This window comes from Somniosus microcephalus, chromosome 28 (assembly GCF_052327205.1).
Source record: "Somniosus microcephalus isolate GS21.2 chromosome 28, FLI_Smic_1.0, whole genome shotgun sequence".
NCBI lineage: Eukaryota > Metazoa > Chordata > Chondrichthyes > Squaliformes > Somniosidae > Somniosus > Somniosus microcephalus.
This window is the reverse complement of record NC_141014.1, coordinates 17,376,468-17,399,031: the sequence shown is the minus strand read 5'-3', so window position 1 is coordinate 17,399,031 and position 22,564 is coordinate 17,376,468. Positions and strand designations below refer to the sequence as shown.

The 22,564-nt window shown below is 49.7% G+C and overlaps 1 protein-coding gene across 3 annotated transcripts in view; it reads left to right on the top strand.

Moving 5' to 3' along the window:
• Nucleotides 1-22,454, top strand: part of LOC147099012 (GATOR2 complex protein WDR24-like) — a 47,569-nt gene extending 25,115 nt beyond the window's left edge. For all 3 annotated transcript variants that reach the window (XM_085969541.1, XM_085969543.1, XM_085969542.1), the window contains exons 6-9: nucleotides 1,358-1,462; nucleotides 7,308-7,645; nucleotides 14,146-14,330; nucleotides 15,685-22,454. In XM_085969541.1, the coding sequence (XP_085825667.1) occupies nucleotides 1,358-1,462; nucleotides 7,308-7,645; nucleotides 14,146-14,330; nucleotides 15,685-15,853 (797 nt within the window). In that variant the 3' untranslated portion in view covers nucleotides 15,854-22,454. The remainder of the gene's footprint in view (nucleotides 1-1,357; nucleotides 1,463-7,307; nucleotides 7,646-14,145; nucleotides 14,331-15,684) is intronic.
• Nucleotides 22,455-22,564: the final 110 nt, after the last annotated feature.

The following is a 22,564-nucleotide window of genomic DNA, read 5'->3' as shown; positions in this document are numbered from 1 at the left end:
AAGTCGGGAAGGAGCTGGGGGAGCGCTATTTAAAGGTGGGCGCTTCCTGCCTTTTCTTGTCGGCAAAATTTTTGGTATACGCAGGTTGAGAGGGAGAGAGAAGTCTGGAGAGATTTAACGCTGTCCTATGGAGTTTTGGCCCTCGGCACCACTTTTGAGGTTCCTAAGCGTCGAGCTCTTTCCCTGGGCCTATCCATTAGTGCTTCCAACACAATTGCTTTTGAGGCCTCTCCAGGCCGAGATTCAAGGCTGCAATGAGCAGGGAGCGGCTGGCCAGCAAGATGGCCCCTCCCCTTTAAGAACTGGATGGTGCCAGTCTGTCTGGCTTCCATGGTTACGGACATCGCCTGAGCTTCGGTAGCGTTCTGAGGTAGCGCCTCGCTCCCTGACGTTTGCGTCTTAAGAGAGGTGTGTAGCGCCTGATTTAGCGCTCAAATCACCTCCATGGGGTGATAGAGGCGAATTTTGCAGTCGGAGGCGATAATTAGCGCTGGGCGTTAAACTTTGCGCCCGGACGATATTAGCGCCCCAAAATGGGCGATACCCACTTTCTCCCCCCATGTGTTAAAATCTTAATAATTCTTTACGCTCAATATTTCTCCACCGAGCTTAAGTATTTATATGTGCCTCTCTTTACAGTTCAGTGTTCTGAAATTCATCCTTCTCTAATGTTAGCAACGTCACTGGGGGGAAAGACAGGCTTTTCGAGAACACGACTTAAACCAATTCTGTCTACGTTATTGTTCTGTCTTTGTTAGAAATAAAAGTAATGTAAAAACAGTATCAATAGTCTTACAATGGTGAGTGGGATCTTACCTTGTTTAAGAATCCAGGAGACTCGTACATTGTATTGCGCAGTGTAGTCATTCATTTGCTGTCCATGGGATCTTGCTGTGTGCAAACGGGCGGTCACAATCTTCTACAACACAGCACTGACTACACTTCAAAAAGTAACCCATTGGCTGTGAAGCGCTTTGGGACATCCTGAGGATGTGAGACTCGAGCACATAATCCAGGCTGACACACTCCAGTGCAGTGCCGAGGGAGTGCTGCACTGTCAGAGGTGCGGTCTTTCGGATGAAACGTTAAACCGAGGCCCCGCCTGCTCTCTCAGGTGGACGCAAAAGATCCCGCGGCACTATTTCGAAGAAAAGCAGGGGAGATCTCCCCGGTGTCCTGGACAATATTTATCCCTCAACCAACATCACTAAAACAGATTATCTGGTCATTATCACATTGCTGTTTGTGGGATCTTGCTGTGTGCAAATTGGCTCCGCATTTTCTACATTACAACAGTGACTACACTTCAAAAAGTACTTCTTTGGCTGTAAAATCTCTGCATTTCCCATTCTTTCAGAGAACGAGGAGACGGAGGGCAGCGATGCCCCAGCAGATTATCTGTTTGGTGACGGTGAAGGCGATGAGGACGACTTCTTCATAGTCGACCATGAAAATGCGCCAGGTGAGTGAGTGTGAGAGTGTGAGTGAGTGTAAGTGAGTGTGAGCATGAATTGTGAGTGTGAGTGTGTGTGTGAGTGAGTGTGAATTGTGAGTGAGTGTAAGTGAGTGTGAGTGAGTGTAAGTGAGTGTGAGTGTGAATTGTGAGTGTGAGTGTGTGTGTGAGTGAGTGTGAATTGTGAGTGAGTGTAAGTGAGTGTGAGAGTGTGAGTGAGTGTGAGTGTGAGCGTGAATTGTGAGTGTGTGTGAGTGAGTGTGAATTGTGAGTGAGTGTAAGTGAGTGTGAGAGTGTAAGTGAGTGTGAGTGAATTGTGAGTGTGTGTGTGAGTGAGTGTGAATTGTGAGTGAGTGTAAGTGAGTGAGAGTGTGAGTGAGTGTAAGTGAGTGAGTGAATTGTGAGTGTGTGTGTGAGAGTGAGTGTGAATTGTGAGTGAGTGTAAGTGAGTGTGAGAGTGTGAGTGAGTGTAAGTGAGTGTGAGCGTGAATTGTGAGTGTGAGTGTGTGTGTGAGTGAGTGTGAGAGTGTGAGTGAGTGCAAGTGAGTGTGAGAGTGTGAGTGAGTGTAAGTGAGTGTGAGCGTGAATTGTGAGTGTGAGTGTGTGTGAGTGAGTGAGTGTGAGAGTGTGAGTGAGTGTAAGTGAGTGTGAGCGTGAATTGTGAGTGTGAGAGTGTGAGTGAGTGCGAGTGAGTGTGAGTGAGTGTGAGTGAGTGTAAGTGAGTGTGAGCGTGAATTGTGAGTGTGAGTGTGTGAGAGTGTGAGTGAGTGTAAGTGAGTGTGAGCGTGAATTGTGAGTGTGAGTGTGTGTGAGTGTGTGTGAGTGAGTGCGAGTGAGTGTGAGAGTGTGAGTGAGTGTGAGCGTGAATTGTGAGTGTGAGTGCGAGTGAGTGTGAATGAGTGAGTGTGAGTGAGTGTAAGTGAGTGTGAGCGTGAATTGTGAGTGTGAGTGCGAGTGAGTGTGAATGAGTGAGTGTGAGAGTGTGAGTGTGAATTGTGAGTGTGAGAGTGTGAGTGTGACTTGTGAGTGTAAGTGGGTGTGAGTGTGAATTGTGAGTGAGTGAGTGTGTGTGAGTGAGCGAGTGAACAAGTGTGTGTGTGAGTGGATGTGAGTGAGTAAGTGTGTGAGTGAGTGAATTGTGTGAGTGAGCATGAGTGTGAATGAATTGTGAGTGTGTGTGAGTGAGTGAATGAGTGTGTGAATTAGTGCACGAGTGTGTGAGTGTGAGTGACAGTGAATTGTGTGAGTGAATTGAGTGAGTGTGTGAATGTGTGTGAGTGAGCGAGTGAGCAAGTGTGAGTGTGAACGTGAGTGGATGTGTGAGTGAGCATGAGTGTGAATGAATTGTGAGTGTGTGTGAGTGAGTGTGAGTGAAAGAGTGAGCAAGTGTGTGTGATTGAGTGTGAGTGGATGTGAGTAAGTGTGAGTGAGTGTGACTGAGTGAGTGTGAGTGAGCATGAGTGAAGAAAAAAAGATTGGTGAAGTCAAGCGTAGGTCCCTTGCAGTCAGATTCAGGGGAATTTATAATGGGGAACAAAGAAATGGCAGACCAATTAAATACATACAGGAAACTTTGTGCTATCCGGCACCGACGGGACCGAGCTGTTGCCGTTCCCTCAAAACTACCGGACAAACCAGCGTTAATGTTGAAGCATATGGAGCTCCGTATCTGGCAACAAACACTGTCGCTTAGCAACAGCTTCAGAGAGACTTTGCAGAGCCTGACTGTTGAAAAAAAAGCCATGAGAAGAAAAAAAACCTAACAAAACGGCTCCTGATTTTTGCCGGTGGCTCGAGCTTGCCGGACATTTAGCCTCCGGATAACACAAAGTTTCCTGTACTTTGGTTCTGCCTTCAAAAAGGAGGACGCAAATAACCTCCCAGAGATGTCGGGGAACATAGGGTCTAATGAGAGGGAGGAACTGAATAAAATCAGTATTTGTAGGGAAATTGATGGGATTGAAGGCCGATAAATCCCCAGGGCCTGATAATCTACATCCTAGGGTACTTAAGAAAGTGGCCCGAGAAATAGTAGATGCATTGCTGGTCATCTTCCAAAATTCTATAGACTCTGGAACAGTTCCCATGGATTGGAGGGTAGCTAATGTAACCCCACTATTTAAAAAAGGTGGTAGAGAGAAAACGGGAAATTATAGAGAGAAACTGGTAAGCCTGACATCAGTAGTGGGGAAAATGCTAGAGTCCATTATAAAAGATGTAATAGCAGAGCACTTGGAAAACAGTGACCGGATCGGACAAAGTCAACATGGATTTACAAAAGGTAAATCGTGCTTGACTAATCTACTGGAATTTTTTGAGGATGTAACTGGTAGAATAGATAAGGGAGAACCAGTGGATGTGGTGTATTTGGACTTTCAGAAGGCTTTCGATAAGGTCCCGCATAAGAGATTGGCGTGCAAAGTTAAAGCACATGGGATTGGGGGTAAGGTGCTGATTGGATAGAGAACTGGTTGGCAGACAGGAAGCAAAGAGTTGGAATAAACGAGTCTTTTTCCGAGTGGCAGGCAGTGACTAGTGGGGTACCGCAGGGATCGGTGCTAGGACCCCAGCTATTCACAATATATATTAATGATCTAGACGAGGGAACTAGATATAATGGCCTAGAAATTCATTAAGGCGCTGCCAGCTTTGCGGCCAGTTACTGCCTAAAGAGGGCTTCTGCGCCAAAAATGAGTTTGCGCTGATATTCAGCGCAGCGGTATTGGCGGCGGTAGCCGTTAGCGCTGCGCCGGCACCGATTACGTCATCGGTGAGCGCAGTGCCCCGGTTCCGCCCCGAAACCGGCCCGATCCCCATATTTAGTAGCGGCCGCCTCCTCCGAAGCGGCCGCAAACAGCGACCAGAAAACGGGGCCGTGCTGTAGCCTTAGTGGGGCGCTTTAAAGGGGAAGGTGCGGCCGTCCGCTTTTTCGGCGGCCACCTGCCCGCACCTCCTTCCCCGGCCTCCTCCACCACCCCCCCCGCGGCATTGCCGGCTGCTTTCCGCGAACCCGGCACTTCTCCGTGGTGCCGGGCTCATTTGCCGGCACTCTCCAGCGGCGATCTCCCCGTTGCAGTCAGCTCCCCCTTAAGAGAAGGAGGCCTGCAGTACCGCAGCCTGCCGCTCCGCAGCGGCTGGCGCAGCGGCGCCAAGAGCGCTGAAATTCAGTGTCAGCGCCCCAAGCGGAGGCGGACACACCCTGGTATAGCACCCGGTTCCGAATTGGGGCGCAAACACTGAATATCTGACGATCGCTAATGGCTCCCCGCCCAGCGCTAACTTTTGGGCGCGAGCGAGCTGGCCGCCCCAAAGTGAATTTCTAGGCCAATATCTCCAAGTTTGCAGACGACACAAAGCTGTGTGGACGTGTGTGCTGTGAGGAGAATGCAGAGAAACTCCAGTATGATTTGGACAGGTTGGGTGATTGGGCAGATGCATAGCAGATGCAGTATAATGTGGATAAATGCAAGGTTATCCACTTTGGTGGCAAAAACAGGAAGACAGATTATTATCTGAACGGCAATAGATTGGAAAAAGGGGAAGTGCAACGAGACCTGGGTGTCCTTGTGCACCAGTCGCTGAAGGTAAGCATGCAGGTGCAGCAGGCGGTTAAGAAGGCAAATGGTATGTTGGCCTTCATAGCGAGAGGATTCGAGTACAGGAGCAAGGATGTCTTGCTGCAGTTGTACAGGGTCTTGGTGAGACCACACCATCTTGAGTATTGTGTGCAGTTTTGGTCACCTTATTTGAGGAAGGATGTTCTTGCCATGGAGGGAGTGCCGCGAAGGTTCACCAGACTGATATCTGGGATGGCAGGAATGACGTATGAAGAGAGATTGGGTCGACTAGGCTTATATTCGCTAGAGTTTAGAAGAATGAGAGGGGATCTCATTGAAACTTATAAAATTCTAACAGGACTAGACAGACTAGATGCAGGAAGGCTGTTCCCGATGGCGGGGGAGTCCAGAACCAGGGGTCACAGTCTAAGGATAAGGGGTAAGCCATTTAGGACAGAGATGAGGAGGAATTTCTTCACCCAGAGAGTGGTGAACCTGTGGAATTCTCTACCACAGAAGGCAGTTGAGGCCAACTTATTAAATATATTCAAGAAGGAGTTAGATATATTTCTTAAGGCTAAAGGGATATGGGGAGAAAGCAGGGACAGGGTACTGAATTTGGATGATCAGCCATGATCTCATTGAATGGCGGAACAGGCTCGAGGGGCCAAATGAATGAGTGTGAGTAAGTGTGCATCAGTGAGTGAACCAGAACTAGGGGCCATAAATATCAGATAGTCACTAATAATTCTAATAAGGAATTCAGGAGAAACTTCTTTACTCAGAGAGTGGTTAGAATATGGAACTTGCTACCACAAGGAGTGGTTGAAGTGACTAGCATGGATGCATTTAAGGGAAGCCAGATAAGCACGAGGGAGAAAGGAATAGAAGGATATGTTGATAGGGTGAGATGAAGAGGGGTGGAGGGGAGGCTCATGCGGAACATAAACACTGGCATGGACCAGTTGGGCCGAATGGCCTGTCTCTGTGCTGAACGGTCTGTGTAAAGCACTTCGGGTCAATCTTAGGGGGAGTGGGACTAGCTGAGGTGCTCTTGCAGAGAGCCAGCAGGGGCTCGACGGGCCGAATGGCCTTCTTCCGAGCTGTAACCATTGTATGATTCTATCCCCGGTCTGTACTGAGTCAGGATGCCAGGAGAGGGCGCTAGTATCGGCCTCGGCCTCTGGGCCAGGAAGGGGAACTATCAGGCCCGTCTATAGCACCAGCTGAGGTTGGACTGTCTCTGATTTTAATTCCCGTACTTGTGATGATGCTGTGAGATAGAGAACGTTCTCCGCTTCTCTCTTGATCCACACTGGGGTGCGGTTCCATGAGACCGCCAGCTCTCCGCCATCTCCTCCAAGATGCCATTCCTCATTGGCGAGCCGAGATAGAGCGTGGTGGTAGGCTGTTCGAAACCTTTACAGCCAAGCCTGATCCCACACACACAGGGATCACTGGAGAGCAAGTTAGGAGTTAAAACCTTGGCTTGTTTACCACTGTGCAGCCCAGGGTGTGCTGAAGCCAGTCAGGGCCTAACTGCTGCTGTTCTGGCTGAGCTCAGCTAGTTCAGTCACAGCAGGGATTAGACCCGGGGGTCTCCCTGCTCGGCGTGGCACACCATCTTGAGTATTGTGTGCAGTTTTGGTCGCCTTATCTGAGGAAGGATGTTCTTGCCATGGAAGGAGTTCAGTGAAGATTCACCAGGCTGATACCTGGGATGGCAGGAATGACATACGAGCAGAGATTGGGTCGATTGGGCTTGTACTCGCTGGAGTTTAGAAGAATGAGAGGGAATCTCATTGAAACTTATAAAATTCTGACAGGACTGGACAGACTAGATGCAGGAAGGATGTTCCTGATGGTCGGGGAGTCCAGAACCAGGGGTCACAGTCTAAGGATAAGGGGTAAGCCATTTAGGACAGAAATTAGGAGGAATTTCTTCACCCAGAGAGTGGTGAACCTGTGGAATTCTCTACCACAGAAGGCAGTAGAGGCCAATTCATTAAATATATTCAAGAAGGAGTTGGATATATTTCTTAAGGCTAAAGGGATCAAGGGGTATGGGGAGAAAGCAGGGACCGGGTACTGAATTTGGATGATCAGCCATGATCGCATTGAATGGCGGAGCAGGCTCGAAGGGCCGAATGGCCTACTCCTGCTCCTATCTTCTATGTTTCTATGTTAGTACCACACCAGGAAGTGTCTACCCATCGCGCTACAGCAGGAGCTTCCTCTGGTCGAGCACGTCCCTTCACGATTGGCTTTAAGTTGCCGGGCTTTCTTTCCCCCTTCAGGAGAAGACCACGAGTTCATTCTCCCGCAGGAGGGCTTCCCACTGCGACACGAAATCCTGGATCACCCGACCACCCTCGACCACTTCCAGGACAAGACGGACTCCCCCCACATCAGCGGCAACGAGGCGGATTCTGTCTCGCTGACTCCGACCGAGGGCATTTCTCTCGTCTCGGTCTCGCAGCCGCCGTTTGAGCACGGGTTTTCCACCGCCTACTTCAACCCCATCGTCAGGGACATGATGTGCTTCTACGCGGAGCAGGGAGACGTGCAGATGGCGATATCTGTCCTGATTGTGCTCGGAGACAGGATTAAAAAAGAAATCGATGAGCAGACACAGGTATGGGCAGACAAGATCAGGATGACTTGCGCCAACTCTCTTCTAAGACCACACCTGGAGTACTGCGTGCAGTTTTGGTCTCCTTACCTAAGAAAGGATATACTTGCCATAGAGGGAGTGCAGCGAAGGTTCACCAGACTGATTCCTGGGATGGCAGGACTGTCGTATGAGGAGAGATTGGGTCGACTAGGCCTGTATTCACTAGAGTTTAGAAGAATGAGAGGGGATTTCATTGAAACGTATATAATTCTGACAGAGCTAGACAGACTGGATGCAGGGAGGATGTTTCCCCTGGCTGGGGGGTCTAGAACCAGGGGTCACAGTCTCAGGATACGGGGTAGGACATTTAGGACTGAGATGAGGAGAAATATCTTCACTCAGAGGGTGGTGAACCTATGGAATTCTCTACCACAGAAGGCTGTGGAGGCCAAGTCACTGAATATATTTAAGGAGATAGATAGATTTCTAGATACAAAAGGCGTCAAGGGGTATGGGGAGAGAGCGGGAATATGGTATTGAGATAGAGGATCAGCCATGATCATATTGAATGGCGGAGCAGGCTCGAAGGGCCGAATGGCCGACTCCTGCTGCTATTTTACTGTGTTTCTATATTAAGTGTGTCGACTCTTGCTACAATTTGCCATTAAAGTAGGAAAATGCCCCAAGGCACTTCACGAAATCAGACAAAATCTGACACTGAGCCAAGGAAGGAGATATTAGAGCGGGTGACTAAAATCTTGGTCAAAGAGGAAGGTTTTAAGGAGGGTCTTAAAAGGACGAGTGGGAGGTGGCGAGACGGAGAGGCTCAGGGAGGGAATGCCAGGGCTTGGGGTCTAGACGGCTGAAGGCACGGCCGCCAATGGTGGGGCAAACTAAGCGGGGGGATGCACAAGAGGCCAGAGTTGGAGGAAAACAGAGCTCTTGTAGGGCTGGAAGAGGTTACAGAGATTGAATACGAGGATAAGAATTTTAAAATCAAGGAGTTGGTGGACCAGGAGCCATTGTAGGTCAGTGAGCACAGGGGTGATTGGGGAACGGGGCTTGGTGCGAGTTAGGTTTACGGAGGGTAGGGTATAGCTCTGCGGCCATACCTTACCCAATGTCCCTGTTCTTCATGTAGATAATGAGCATCGGCAACTGCGTCAGCTGTGACTCAGTTGGTAGCACGCTTGCCTCTGAGTCAGAGGGTTGTGAGTTCAAGTCCCACGTCAGGGACTTGAGCACAAAAATCTAGGATGACACTCCCAGTGCAGTGCTGCGGGAGCGCTGCACTGTCAGAGGTGCTGTCTCTCAGGTGGATGTAAAAGATCCCATGGCACTGTTTTGAAGAAGAGCAGGGGAGGTGTCCTGGGCCAATATTTATCCCTCAATCAACATCACAGAAACAGATTGTCTGGTCATTTATCACATTGCTGTTTGTGGGAGCTTGCTGTACATAAATTGGAAAGCGCTTTTGGATGTCCTGACTTTGTGAAAGGCACGAAATAAATGCCAGACTTTCTTGTTTTCTGTTTGGGTTTGAGCCCAATCCTATCTTAACCTGAGATTGTGTAGAATGGGCCTACACTCTCTGGAGTTTAGAAGAATGAGAGGTGATCTCACTGAAACATGCAAGATTCTGAAGGGGATTGACAGGGTAGATGCTGAGAGGTTGTTTCCCCTGGCTGGAGAGTCTAGAACTAGGGGTCACAATCTCAGGATAAGGGGCAGGCCATTTAAGACTGAGATGAGGAGGAATTTCTTCACTCGGAGGGTTGTGAATCTTTGGAATTCTCTACCCCAGAGGCTGTGAATGCTGAGTCGTTGAGTATATTCAAGGCGGAGATCGATAGATTTTTGGACTCCAGGTTAATCAAGGGATATGGAGATGGGGCGGGAAAGTGGAGTTGAGGTCGAAGATCAGCCATGATCTTATTGAATGGCGGAGCAGGCTCGAGGGGCCGTATGGCCTACTCCTGCTCCTATTTCTTATGTTCTAATGTTCTTACCCACTAGCTCAAAATTCTAGTAGGGATGAATGGATGATGATCAGAAATGGGAGCTTGCTGAACTTCCCCTTCCCCGGCCCTGGGAATATTGGTGCACATTGTAGAGCCCTCATCAATGAAATCAGGCAACTCAGCACAGGTCAGGCATGGAACATGGCCCTTCTTGTTCTTCACTTCGCTGAGTACCACACTCAGGCTTTATATCTAATGTACTTCCTCCCTTCTTTTGGTGCCTCTGTGCCACACACCATTCTGAGGGTGACCTTCCCACATCCCATGGGTAGCGCAACTCTCCATCGATCCCATTGGTCATCTGGTGTTTTTTCGCTGAGTGGGATTACCAATTTAGTGGCAGATTAATGCTGAATTAACGGGCAGTTTTTGGGCTCTCTCTACTGCCCACGCTCGCTTCATATAGGGCCTTACAACCAGAAGGAAGACATCCATAGAAATACAGTATACATAACTTACCTCACGGAAACAGGCCATTCGGCCCATCCAATCTGTGTCGGTGTTTACCCTCCATGCGAGCAAGTAGTCCTACTCACAATAACCCGCCCTGTTCCCATATCTCTTCAACCCCCTTTCCTTCATCTACCTAGCCAATCTAATCTTGAGCGTTGACATCATTTCTGCCTCGATCACTAATTCTGGAAGTGAATTTCACAGCCTCACAATACTCTGTGTGAACAAGTTTGACCTGCCCCCTGTTCTGGAATCAAAGAGAAAAGAAGGAGGCCATTTGGCCCATCGTGCTTGTGCCGGCTCTTTGAACGAGCTCTCCAATTAGTCCCACTCCCCCCTGCTCTTTCCCCACAGCCCTGGAACTTTCTCCTTTTCAAGTGCCTATCCCATTCCCTTTTGAAAGTTACGATTAAATCTGCTTCCGTCGCCCTTTCAGGCAGCGCGTTCCAGATCAGAAGAACTCGCTGCGTAAAAAAAAAATTCTCCTCATCTCCCCCTCTGGATTTTTTGCCAATGATCTTAAATCTGTGTCCTCTGGTTACCGACCCTCCTGCCAGTGGAAACCATTTCTCCCGATCGACTCTTATCAAAACCCCTCATAAGGAGAACAACCCCAGCTTCTCCGGGCTCTCCACATAACCGAACTCCCTCATCCCTGGTACCATTCCAGTAAATCTCCTCTGCACCCTCTCCAAGGCCTTGACATCCTTCTTTGAAGTGTGGTTCCCAGAAATTGACACAATATCTGAGGCCTAACCAGTGATTGATAAAGGTTTATCATAACTTCCTTGCTTTTGTGCTCTATGCCTCTATTTACAAAGCCAAGGATCCTATATGCTTTTTTAAAACAGCTTTATCAACTCATCCTGCCACTCCAGGTCTCTCTGTCCCTGCACCCCCTTTAAAATTTTACCATTTTAAATTTATTTTGCCTCTCCTCCTTCGTCCTTCTAAATCTCTAACATTTAATCTTGTATCAATGGCCCCTCAGCTATTGTGAACGGTCTGCTTCTACCTACCATGTCCCATCTCTCTCATAATTCTATTGCCCCATAATCCACGTCGATCTATGGGACGAACACCCAGCTCTTCCGTCAGTCTGCGCTGAGGTGAAAGCCCCGCGCCACCCACTCGTTCATTTTTCACTGTGATTATCTGCACAAACATCGCTGCGGCCTTCTGCGCCTGCGCGCGGTATCCCGGGGCCGCGCGTGCGCAGTACCCAACGGTTGCGGCCTGCACCGTGGGCCACGCTTTCCTCGGCTCCGTGAGGAGAAGGTCACTGGATCCGTTGGTGGCCAGGGTGGGGGGGGAAGAGAGAGGATCGAAAGGGGAGAGAGGAGAGAGGGAATCGGAGGAGGGAGAGAGAGTGGAGGGAGGAGAGAGAATCAGAGGGGGAGAGAGAGAAGGAATCGGAGGGGGGAGAGAGAGGGAATCGGAGGGGTAGAGGGAATCAGAGGGGGGAGAGAGAGGGAATCGGAGGGGGGAGAGAGAGGGAATCGGAGGGGGGAGAGAGAGTGGAGGGAGGAGAGAGAATCAGAGGGGGAGAGAGAGGGAATCGGAGGGGGAGAGAGAAGGGGAGAGGGAATTGGATAAAGGAAAGAGGTGAATCAGAGGGGAGAGAGAGGAGCGGGGAGAGAAGATCGAAGGGAGGGAGAGGATCGAAGAGGGGGAGAGAGTGGATCGGAGGGGAGAGGAGAGGAGGTCAAGAACTCGGGGGGGAGGGGGGGGTTGTAAAGAGCACAGAGAGCACAGTGGTGATGGGGAAGAACGTGGTCCAGGTCGGGGAGTGAGAGCAAGAATGTGACCCAAATGGTAAGACAGATCACGTTCTTCCAACCCCACCACGGTCACCCTCTCCTCCCCCTAGACCTGGTTGATTTCTCGGAAAGCTCGGTGCGTGTGTGGCAAGTGACATCATTGGACGGGACGAAATCCGGACGTCCCGACACTGTCACTATTCACTTCATGCCCAATAAACCTGTTAACAATCTGTGACACACATGCAATGTCCCATCTATGGGAGGGGGAGGTCAGGAACTTATTGGGGGGAGAAGGTCAGGAACCCGGGGGGAGGGGGGCAAAGAAGGTCGGGAACTTGGGCAGGGGTAGAAGGTCAGGAACTCGGGGAGGGAAGAAGGTCAGGAACTCAGGGTGGGGGGGGGGTGGTGGTGGGAGGTCAGAAACTTGGGCAGGGGGAGAAGGTCAGGAAATTGAGGGGGTTCAAGAACTTTGGGGGGGGAAGGTCAGAAACTTGAGCGGGGGAGGGGAAGGTCAGGGTCAGGAACTTGCGGGGTTGGGTGGGAGAAGGTCTTAACCCGCGAGGTTGAGCCCTGTCTGTTCTACGTGAGCTCTGTTCTGTCTGGAGCCAGGCAGTCAGAATGGCTCAAATTACACATTGCAAAGTAATTGATTACTTAGGCAGGCAGGATCTAATTACACATTCCAGCGAAACTGCTGGGTGTGTCTGGTCCTCCAAGGGGACCAATCAGAAATCTGGTGTTGGAAATAAATGCGACCCTCATTTTATCCCTAAGCTCTGGAATTCTCTCCCTAAACCTTTTTGCTTCCTTTAAGACGCACCTTAAAACTTACCTCTTTGACCAAGCCTTTGGTCACCTGTCTTAATATCTCATTATATGACTCGACAGTGTTAAATTTTGATTGATAACGTTTCTGTGAAGCACCTTGGGATGTTTTACTACTTTAAAGGCGCTATATAGATGCAAGTTGTTGTTAATCAGATCTCATTTGTTTTATTCATTCACAGGGTGTGGGTGTCGCTGGCAAGGCCAGCATTTATTGCCCATCGCTAATTGCCCTTGAGAAGCTGGTGTTGAGCCACCTTATACAACTGAGTGACTTACTAGTCCATTTCAGAGGGCAGTTAAAGGTCAACCACGTTGCTGTGGGTCTGGAGTCACATAATAGGCCAGACCGGATAAGGGTGGCAGATTTCCTTCCCTAAAAGAAAGACTTGCATTTCTATAGCGCCTTTCATGACCACCGGACGTCTCAAAGCGCCTTACAGCCAATGAAGTACTTTTGAAGTGGAGTCACTGTTGTAATGTGGGAAACGCGGCAGCCAATTTGTGCACAGCAAGCTCCCACAAACAGCAATGTGAAAATCACCAGGTAATCTGCTTTTGTTATGTTGGTTGAGGGATAAATATTGGCCAGGACACCAGGGGATAACTCCCCTGCTCTTCTTCGAAATAGTGCCATGGGATCTTTTATGTCCACCTGAGAGAGCAGACGGGGCCTCGGTTTAACGTCTCTTCCGAAAGACGGCACCTCTGACAGTGCCGCACTCCCTCGGCACTGCACTGGAGTGTCAGCCTAGATTTTTGCGCTCAAGTCTCTGGAGTGGGACGTGAACCCCCAACCTTCTGACTCAGAGGCGAGTGCGCTGCCCACTGAGCCACGGCTGACACATTAGGACATTAGTGAACCAGATGGGTTTTTATGGCAATCTGGTAGTTTCATGGTCACCATTACTGATACTGGCATTTTATCCCGATTTATTTAATTAACTGAATTTAAATTCAGTGGTGGGATTTATGAACTCACGTCTCCGGATCATTAGTCCAGGCCTCTGGATTACTAGTCCAGTAACATAACCAACTGTGCTACCGCACCCCCAGGTACAGACAGGTAATCAAACACACACTTGGCTCAGGCGTTAAAACAGAGGACAGAGCTACATTTAGCCTCTCGATAGAGGTTGGATTGGGGAGGGAGAGAGAGCAAAATATGTCCGCGGCCCCAGTCACATCCAGCCTTTCCCTTCCGCCCCTGTCTGGGATACTGAAGCCAGTTGCAGCAGCCCCAATGCCACCCTGGCTGCAGTTAGCTGGTTTTTGTGCCACGATCAAACTGAATGGCGGAACAGGCTCGAGGGGGCTGAGTGGCCTCCTCCTGTTCCTATGCTGCCTGATCTTTGGGCGGATCAGCGGCGCGCAGTTCTTTTTTGTTTTTGAAGATATTTCAAGCAGTAATGGTGCATCAGTAGGAATGAACGCCTCTCGTTGTCTTTAAACCCGACAGGAGCACTGGTACACGTCCTACATTGACCTCCTCCAGCGCTTCCGGCTTTGGAACGTGGCCAACGAGGTGATCAAACTGAGCACGTGCAGATCCATCAACTGCCTGAACCAGGCGTCGACGACCCTGCACGTGAACTGCAACAACTGCAAGCGGCCGATGAACACCCGAGGCTGGATGTGCGAGAGGCGAGTGAAATACGCGGCGGCTCGCATACTGTGGCAGGTGGGGGGGGGGGGGGGTCGGCCCCACGTATAGTTCAGCTGGCGATGGTACAGACTCGAATGGGTGCTTAGGGCAAGGTATTGTGGAACTGTACCCTACAGTCAGTGTTCCCGCCAATTTTTTTTTCATGTTCACGCGCCGCCCCTTTAACTGGCTGCGCCGTCCCTTTAACTGGCTGCGCGGCGCATTCGAATTTTCACACACGCGCGGTTTCTTCCATTTAAAAGCCGGGGAGCAGCCTGTGCGAGACCGCCAGACCGCTGCGCGTCTTAGCAGGAACGTTGCCTACAGTTAGATTACTGGCCGTGGGGAAGAATCCCATTCCCCAGTGTTATTAAAAAAAGGAGCGTTGAGTCGTAGAACGAGACAGCACAGAAGGAGACCATTCGGCCCATCGTGCCTGTGCTGGCTCTTGGAAAGAGCTCTCCAATTAGTCCCACTCCCCCTGCTCTTTCCCCATAGCCCTGCAAATTTTTCCCTTTCAAGTATTTATTTATTCAATTCCCTTTGGAAAGTTACTATTGAATCCGCTTCCACCGCCCTTCCAGGCAGCGCATTCCAGATCACAACTCGCTGCGTAAAAAAAAAAATTCTCCTCATCTCCCCACTGGCTCTTTTGCCAATGACCTTAAATCTGTGTCCTCTGGTTACCGACCCTCCTCACCACACTATAGGAGGGATGTGATTGCATTGGAGAGGGTGCAGAGGAGATTCCCCAGGATGTTACCTGGGCTGGAGCGCTTCAGCTATGAAGAGAGAGACTGGACAGGCTGGGGTTGTTTTCCTTAGAGCAGAGAAGGCTGAGTGAGGTGTACAAAATTATGAGGGGCATAGATAGGGTAGATAGAAAGGAACTTTTCCCTTTAGTAGAGGGGTCAATAACCAGGGGGCATAGTTTCAAGGTAAGGGGCAGGAGGTTTAGAGGGGATTTGAGGAAAAACTTTTTCACCCAGAGGGTGGTTGGAATCTGGGACTCACTGCCTGAAAGGGTGGTAGAGGCAGGAACCCTCACAACATTCAAGAAGCATTTAGATGAGCACTTGAAACGCCATAGCATACAAGGCTACGGACCAAGTGCTGGAAAATGGGATTAGAATAGACAGGGCTTGATGGCCAGCGCGGACACGATGGGCCGAAGGGCCTCTTTCGGTGCTGTATAACTCTATGACTCTATGGAAACAGTTTCTCCCGATCGACTATCAAAGCCCCTCAAAATGACACTCTGCAGGAGATGCGAGGGCTGTGGCTGTGGGTCGACTGATCCCCTGAAATCCAACAATATATATTGTTTATGATTGATGGTCTTTTTGTCACCAGGTGTCGCCGTGGAGCTAGCACCTGTGCGATTTGCCACCATGCGGTGAAGGGGCTGTTCGTCTGGTGCCAGGGATGTACCCACGGGGGCCACCTCCAGCACATCATGGACTGGTTCCAGTTCCACTCCCACTGCCCGACCGGATGTGGGCACCTCTGCGAATACACCTAACGTGAGCACTCGCGGGAACACCAGCGGGCCTCGTCACAACAGTGGGCCAGGATTTCACGGGACGGGGACCTGGGCTCCAGCCCGCTTCAGTAAGGAGACGCAGAGTGGAAGGAATCCAGTTACACAGAGCCCCCTCCCGCCGTGATTCGCTCTGGAACAGAAACACGACGGACCGTTTATCTAGAGCGGGGGGGGGGGGGTGGCGGGATGGTGAGCTGTTGTAATGGAGACATATTCGTTGCACAAACACCCAGCCACAGACGCTGTGGATACACACACACACACACACAATGTGGGCAGATTTCAGACACTGCGCACACCAGTACAAATCATACACACACACTGAGCACACTTTACAGGAAGATCTGCGGCTTTCAATTGTTATGGGGAGGGGCTAATTACCCCCCCCTCCCCCCACACACAGGGGTTTTCAAGCTGACACTATTCAGAGAATCACAGAAATTTACGGCACAGAAGGAGGCCATTCGGCCCATCGTGTCTGTGCCGGCTGAAAAAGAGCTCTCCAGCCTAATCCCACTTTCCAGCTCTTGGTCCGTAGCCCTGTAGGTTACGGCACTTCAGGTGCACATGCACAAATGTGATGAGGGTTTCTGCCTCCACCACCCTTTCAGGCAGTGAGTTCCAGGCCCCCACCACCCTCTGGGTGAAAAAAGTTCTCCTCAACTCCCCTCTAAACCTCCGACCAATTACTTTCAATCTATGCCCCCTGGTTATTGACCTCTCTGCTGAGGGAAATAGGTCCTTCCTATCCACTCTATCTAGGCCCCTCATAATTATATACACCTCAATTAAATCTCCCCTCAGTCTCCTCTGTTCCAAAGTTGTATAGAGTAGAACTGTAACATTTTGCTAATTCGTTCTTTTTGGCAGTCTCCTCAGGAGAACCCAAAAGCATTGGTTGGACTCCCTCAACTAGGAGAGTCGCTGCAGCAACTCGCCAAGGCTTCTTCGGCAGCACCTCCCAAGCCCGCGACCTCTTCCACCTAGAAGGACAAGGGCAGCAGGCGCATGGGAACACCACCACCTCCAAGTTCCCCGCCATCCCGACTTAGAAATATATCGCCGTTCCTTCATCGTCGCTGGGTCAAAATCCTGGAACTCCCTCCCTAACAGCACTGTGGGAGCACCTTCGCCACACGGACTGCAGCAGTTCAAGGCGGCGGCTCACCACCACCTTCTCAAGGGCAATTAGGGATGGGCCTTGCCAGCGATGCCCACATCCCATAAACGAATAATAAAAAAGTTGGCAGATGCAGTCTCAACGACTAGGACTTTAGGCTGGGAGGAAGGAGGTGCGGTTTTAAGCCAGGTTGTAGAGGGAAACTAAAACTGTCCCGGGACATGATGGCCACTGGGCAGGACTGCCTTGGCTGTGCGGGGAATGAGAGTGAAAATGTGGTAATGTAAAGGGGGAGGGGGACCACAGACATGTTCAAATACAGGGTGATTGCACAGCATATTGGAAAAGCAGTGCCTGGATGGGTAGGGTGATAGATTGGATTGCGTTCCCAATCTTAGCTGTGCGACTGTAAGAATCTGGCCCTGCTCCTCCATCGAGGGGGCAATATCAGAGGGACAGTTTGTCCATTGGCCACTCTCACATCTCCTGTTGACCAGCCTGAAGTGGCAGAGGCCGGGACCAACTCATCAGGCCCATTAGCTGCAGTCTGTCTGCGGCCTGAACAGGGAGGTGAGGGGAGCTTGAAGAAAACAAATTCATTCCCTCCTTCTGCTCCCCCATCAAATCTTCTCTGAAAGAGATAGAATAGGCTGAAGCTCTGTTCCTAGCTCTCTGCCCAGTGTGAATACTTAGCCAGCTGTCAGAGCTGTGCAGAAGTGGCTGAAATCACCTTCACTCAAAGGGTAACGCAACCTGGTGGAGTAAGTTCATTCAGTGCGCCACTAAAAGGGATAATATGAATGGAGAGGCAACTAACAAAAGGAAAAAGATTTGTATTTACACAGCACCTTCTTTTGGGTTCTGAACCCCACAAAAGGTGGAAAGACTCAGCTTCCGTCCGTGGCCTGAAGCTGATCTCGGCTCCTGCAGCAGCCTTCATTGGGCCCCAGTGCCCCTGGGTTAGAGAAAGACGTCAAACAAGGTCCCTGCACCCAATCACTATCCTCTTTAAATAGAGCCACGAGGTCTTTCATATCCACTGAGTTTATATAGAATGTACAGAACAGAAACAGGCCATTCGGCCCAACTCGTCTGTGCCAGTGTTTCTGCTCCACACGAGCCTCCTCCCACCCCTCTTCATCTCACCCCATCAACATATCCTTCTATTCCTTTCTCCCTCGTGTTTATCTAGTTTCCCCTTAAAGGCATCTATGCTATTCAACTTAACTACTCCCTGTGGTAGCAAGTTCCACATTCTCACCACTCTCTGGGTAAAGAAGTTTCTCCTGAATTCCCTATTGGATTTATTAGTGACCATCTTCTATTTACGGCCCCTAGTTTTGGTCTCCCCCCCCCCCCCCCCCCCAAGTGTCAGTGTCCACTGGGTCTCACTATAACCTTCCCATCCAAAAGGCAGCACTCCTTCAGTACTACACTGGAGCATCAACTTGGACTGTGGGCTCAAGTCTCCGCAGTGGGGCACGAACCCTGTGGTTCAGAGGCGAGTCGTACCGTTGAGCCAACACTTAAAATACGCACGCGCCAATTCTGTTCTCGAGGTGCAGCAGCCAACACCCTTTGCTGCGTTAGTGTTTCCAGGTAATATTTCCATTCCCTTTTACTCAAGTTGTGCTGTGTACACAAAACAGTATCATAGGGCGGCGTCAGCTCGGGAGAACACCACATCTCGTGCCAAGCAATTCTTTTCCCCTCAACTCGTGGAGTTTGACTTCTCAAAGCCGCGTTTCAAACATTGTGGCTGTGTGGTTGAAACTGAAGGAAGTTGTAGACTGCAGGAGAATATCAATAAATTGGTCAGGTGGGCAGAACAGTGGCAAATGGAATTCAATCAGAAGTGTGAGGTAATGCATTTGGGGAGGGCTAACAAGGAAAGGAAATACACATTAAATGGTAGGACACTGAGTAGCGTAGAGGAGAGGAACAGAGGGACCTTGGAGTGCATGTCCACAGATCCCTGAATGTAGCAGGCCAGGTAGATAAGGTGGTTAAAGAAGGCATACGGAATGCTTGCCTTTATTAGCCGTAGCATAGAATACAAGAGCAGGGGGGTTATGCTAGAACTGTATAAAACACTAGTTAGGCCTCAGCTGGAATACTGCGTGCAGTTCTGGTCACCACATTACAGGAAGGATGTGATTGCACTAGAGAGGGTACAGAGGAGATTTACAAGGATGTTGCCGGCAGTAGAGAATCTTAGCTATGAGGAAAGACTGGATAGGCTGGGTCTGTTTTCCTTGGAACAGAGGAGGCTGAGGGGAGACCTTATTGAGGTGTATAAAATTATGAGGGGCCTAGATAAAGTGGATAGAAAGGACCTATTTCCATTAGGGTGGTAGAGGCAGGAAGCCTAACCACATTTAAAAAGTACTTGGATGTGCACTTGGGATGCTCTAACCTGCAGGGCCACGGACCAAGAGCGGGGAAGTGGGATTAGGCTGGAGAGCGCTCTTTGTTGGCCGGCGCGGACACGATGGGATGAAATGGCCTCCTTCCGTGCTGTAACTTTCTATGATATGATAGTGATTCCACCACCCTAAAATGTGGTAAAGGTCGGGGGAAGGATGTTTATTAGAAAGTCTGAATTTACAGCAATATTCTACACAAAGCTTATTTCTGGGCAGCTGCAGCTTTTAAGCGGAGCTGGCGCTTTTGACGTGACACACCACGACAAGACTCCGCGTGGCACAGTCGCTGCCGGAGGACCACAATTCTGCAATGAAGAAAATAAAATCCTGGTGGTGGTAAAACCGCAGGTTTCGGAGCAGATCGGAGTCACAACAAAGCACCTGATGCACCAAATAACTTGTGCCGTGTACAAGTCAACACAGTGAAGCACCACCATCGATGCATTACTACTCCAGCTCGGTGCACATGGCAATCAAAACCAAGTGCAGTTTTCAGGGGAGTGTGGTTGTACAGAGACTTGCATTTATATAGCAACTTTCACCACCTCATGACATCCCAAAGTGCTTTACAGCCAATGAAGTACTTTTGAAGTGTAGTCACGGTTGTAATGTGGGAAACACGGCAGCCAATTTGCGCACAGCAAGGTCCCACAAACAGCTATGTGATAATGACCAGATAATCTGTTTCTAGTGACGTTGAGGGATTAATATTGACCCAGGACACCGGGGTTATCTCCCTTACTCTTCTTTGAAATAGTGCCACGGGATCTTTTATGTCCACCTGAGGGGGCCTTGGTTTAACGTCTCAACCAAAACACGGCACCTCCGACAGTGCAGCACTCCCTCAGCACTGCACTGGAGTGTCAGCCTAGAGTTTTGTGCTCAAATCCCTGGAGTGGGACTTGAACCCACAACCTTCTGACTCAGAGGCAAGAGCGCTATCCACCGAGCAGAGCAATTTCCGACCACGTGGCCGCGCCATCATTAAGACCGCCTGTTTCCACCTCAGTAACATCACCCGGCTCCAACCCTGCTTCAACTCATCTGCTGCTGAAACCCTCATCCAAGCCTTTGTTACATAGAAACATAGAAAGGAGCAGGAATAGGCTATTCGGCCCCTCGAACCTGCTCCGCCATTCAATGAGATCATGGCTGATCATCCAAATTCAGTACCCTGTCCCTGCTTTCTCCCCATATCCCTTGATCCCTTTAGCCTTAAGAAATATATCCAACTCCTTCTTGAATATATTTAATGAATTGGCCTCTACTGCCTTCTGTGGTAGAGAATTCCACAGGTTCACCACTCTGGGTGAAGAAATTCCTCCTCATCTCTGTCCTAATTGGCTTACTCCTTATCCTTAGACTGTGACCCCTGGTTCTGGACTCCCCCGCCATAGTGAACATCCTTCCTGCATCTAGTCTGTCTAGTCCTGTTAGAATTTTATAAGTTTCAATGAGATCCCCTCTCATTCTTCTAAACTCCAGCGAGTATAAGCCCAATCGACCCAAGCTATCCTCATACGTCATTCCTGCCATCCCAGGTATCAGCCTGGTGAATCTTCGCTGCACTCCCTCCATGGCAAGAACATCCTTCCTCAGATAAGGCGACTAAAACTGCTCACAATACTCAAGATGTGGTCTCACCAAGGCCCTGTACAACTGCAGCAAGACATCCTTGTTCCTGTACTCAAACCCTCTCGCTACGAAGGCCAACATACCATTTGCCTTCTTAACCGCCTGCTGCACCTGCATGCTTACCTTCAGCAACTGGTGCACAAGGACACCCAGGTCTTGTTGCACTTCCCCTTCTCCCAATCTATTGCCATTCAGATAATAATCTGCCTTCCTGTTTTTGCCACCAAAGTGGATAACCTCGCATTTATCCACATTATACTGCATCTGCAATGCATCTGCCCAATGACCCAACCTGTCCAAATCATACTGGAGTTTCTCGGCATCCTCCTCATAGCACACACGCCCACCCAGCTTTGTGTCGTCTGCAAACTTGGAGATATTACATCTAGTTCCCTCGTCTAGATAATTAATATATATTGTGAATAGCTGGGGTCCTAGGACCGAACCCTGCAGTACCCCACTAGTCACTGCCTGCCACTCGGGAACAGACCCGTTTATTCCAACTCTTTGCTTCCTGTCTGCCAACCAGTTCCCTATCCAAGTCAGTACCTTGCCCCCAATCTCATGTGCCTTAACTTTACACGCTAATCTCTTATGCCCTTTAGACTTGACTATTCTAACACACTTCTGGCTAGCCTCCCATGTTCTACCCTACGTAAACTTGAGGTCATCCAAAACTCTTCTGCCCGTGTCCGAACTTACACCAAGTCCAGTTCGCCCATCACCCCTGTGCTCGCTGACCTACATTGGCTCCCAGTTAAGCAATGCCTCGATTTTAAAATTCTCAACTTGATTTTAAATCCCTCCATGGCCTCGTTCCTCCCCATCTCTAACCTCCTCCAGCCCCACAACCCCCCCACCCCCCAACCCAAGATATCTGCACTCCTCTAATTCTGGCCTCTTTTGCTTGAGCATCCCTGATTTTGATGGCACTGGTGGCCAGGCCTTCAGCTGCCTAGGCCCTATTGTTTGAAATTCCCTCCCTCAAACCTCTCCGCTTCTCTACCTCTCTTTCCTCCTTGAAGACGCTGCTTAAAATCTACCTCTTTGACCAAGCTTTTGGTCATGAGGTCCGGTGTCAAATTTTGTTTCATTAACGCTCCAGTGAAGCCTTGGGATGTTTTCCTACGTTAAAGGCGCTATATAAATACAAGTTGTTGTTGCAGCACCTCCACTGGGTAGGAGAATGCAATTACATGACAAGTTTTCATAAAGTGTCCATTTTGAATGTGGATTTAAGGATTTATAATAGAAAAGTTGGCAGGAATTCACATACCTGTACGATTATTATAGATGGTACGGTGGTTTGCTGGGACTGTACTATTTACATGAAGTATGCTTTTGTATAAAATGCACGTGTTCCATATATGCACATTATAAACTAATTTTTACATTAGAATCATAGAAATTTATGGCACAGAAGGAGGCCATTCGGCCCATCGTGTCTGTGCCGGCCGAAAAAGAGCTATCCAGCCCAATCCCACTTTCCAGCTCTGGGTCTGTAGCCCT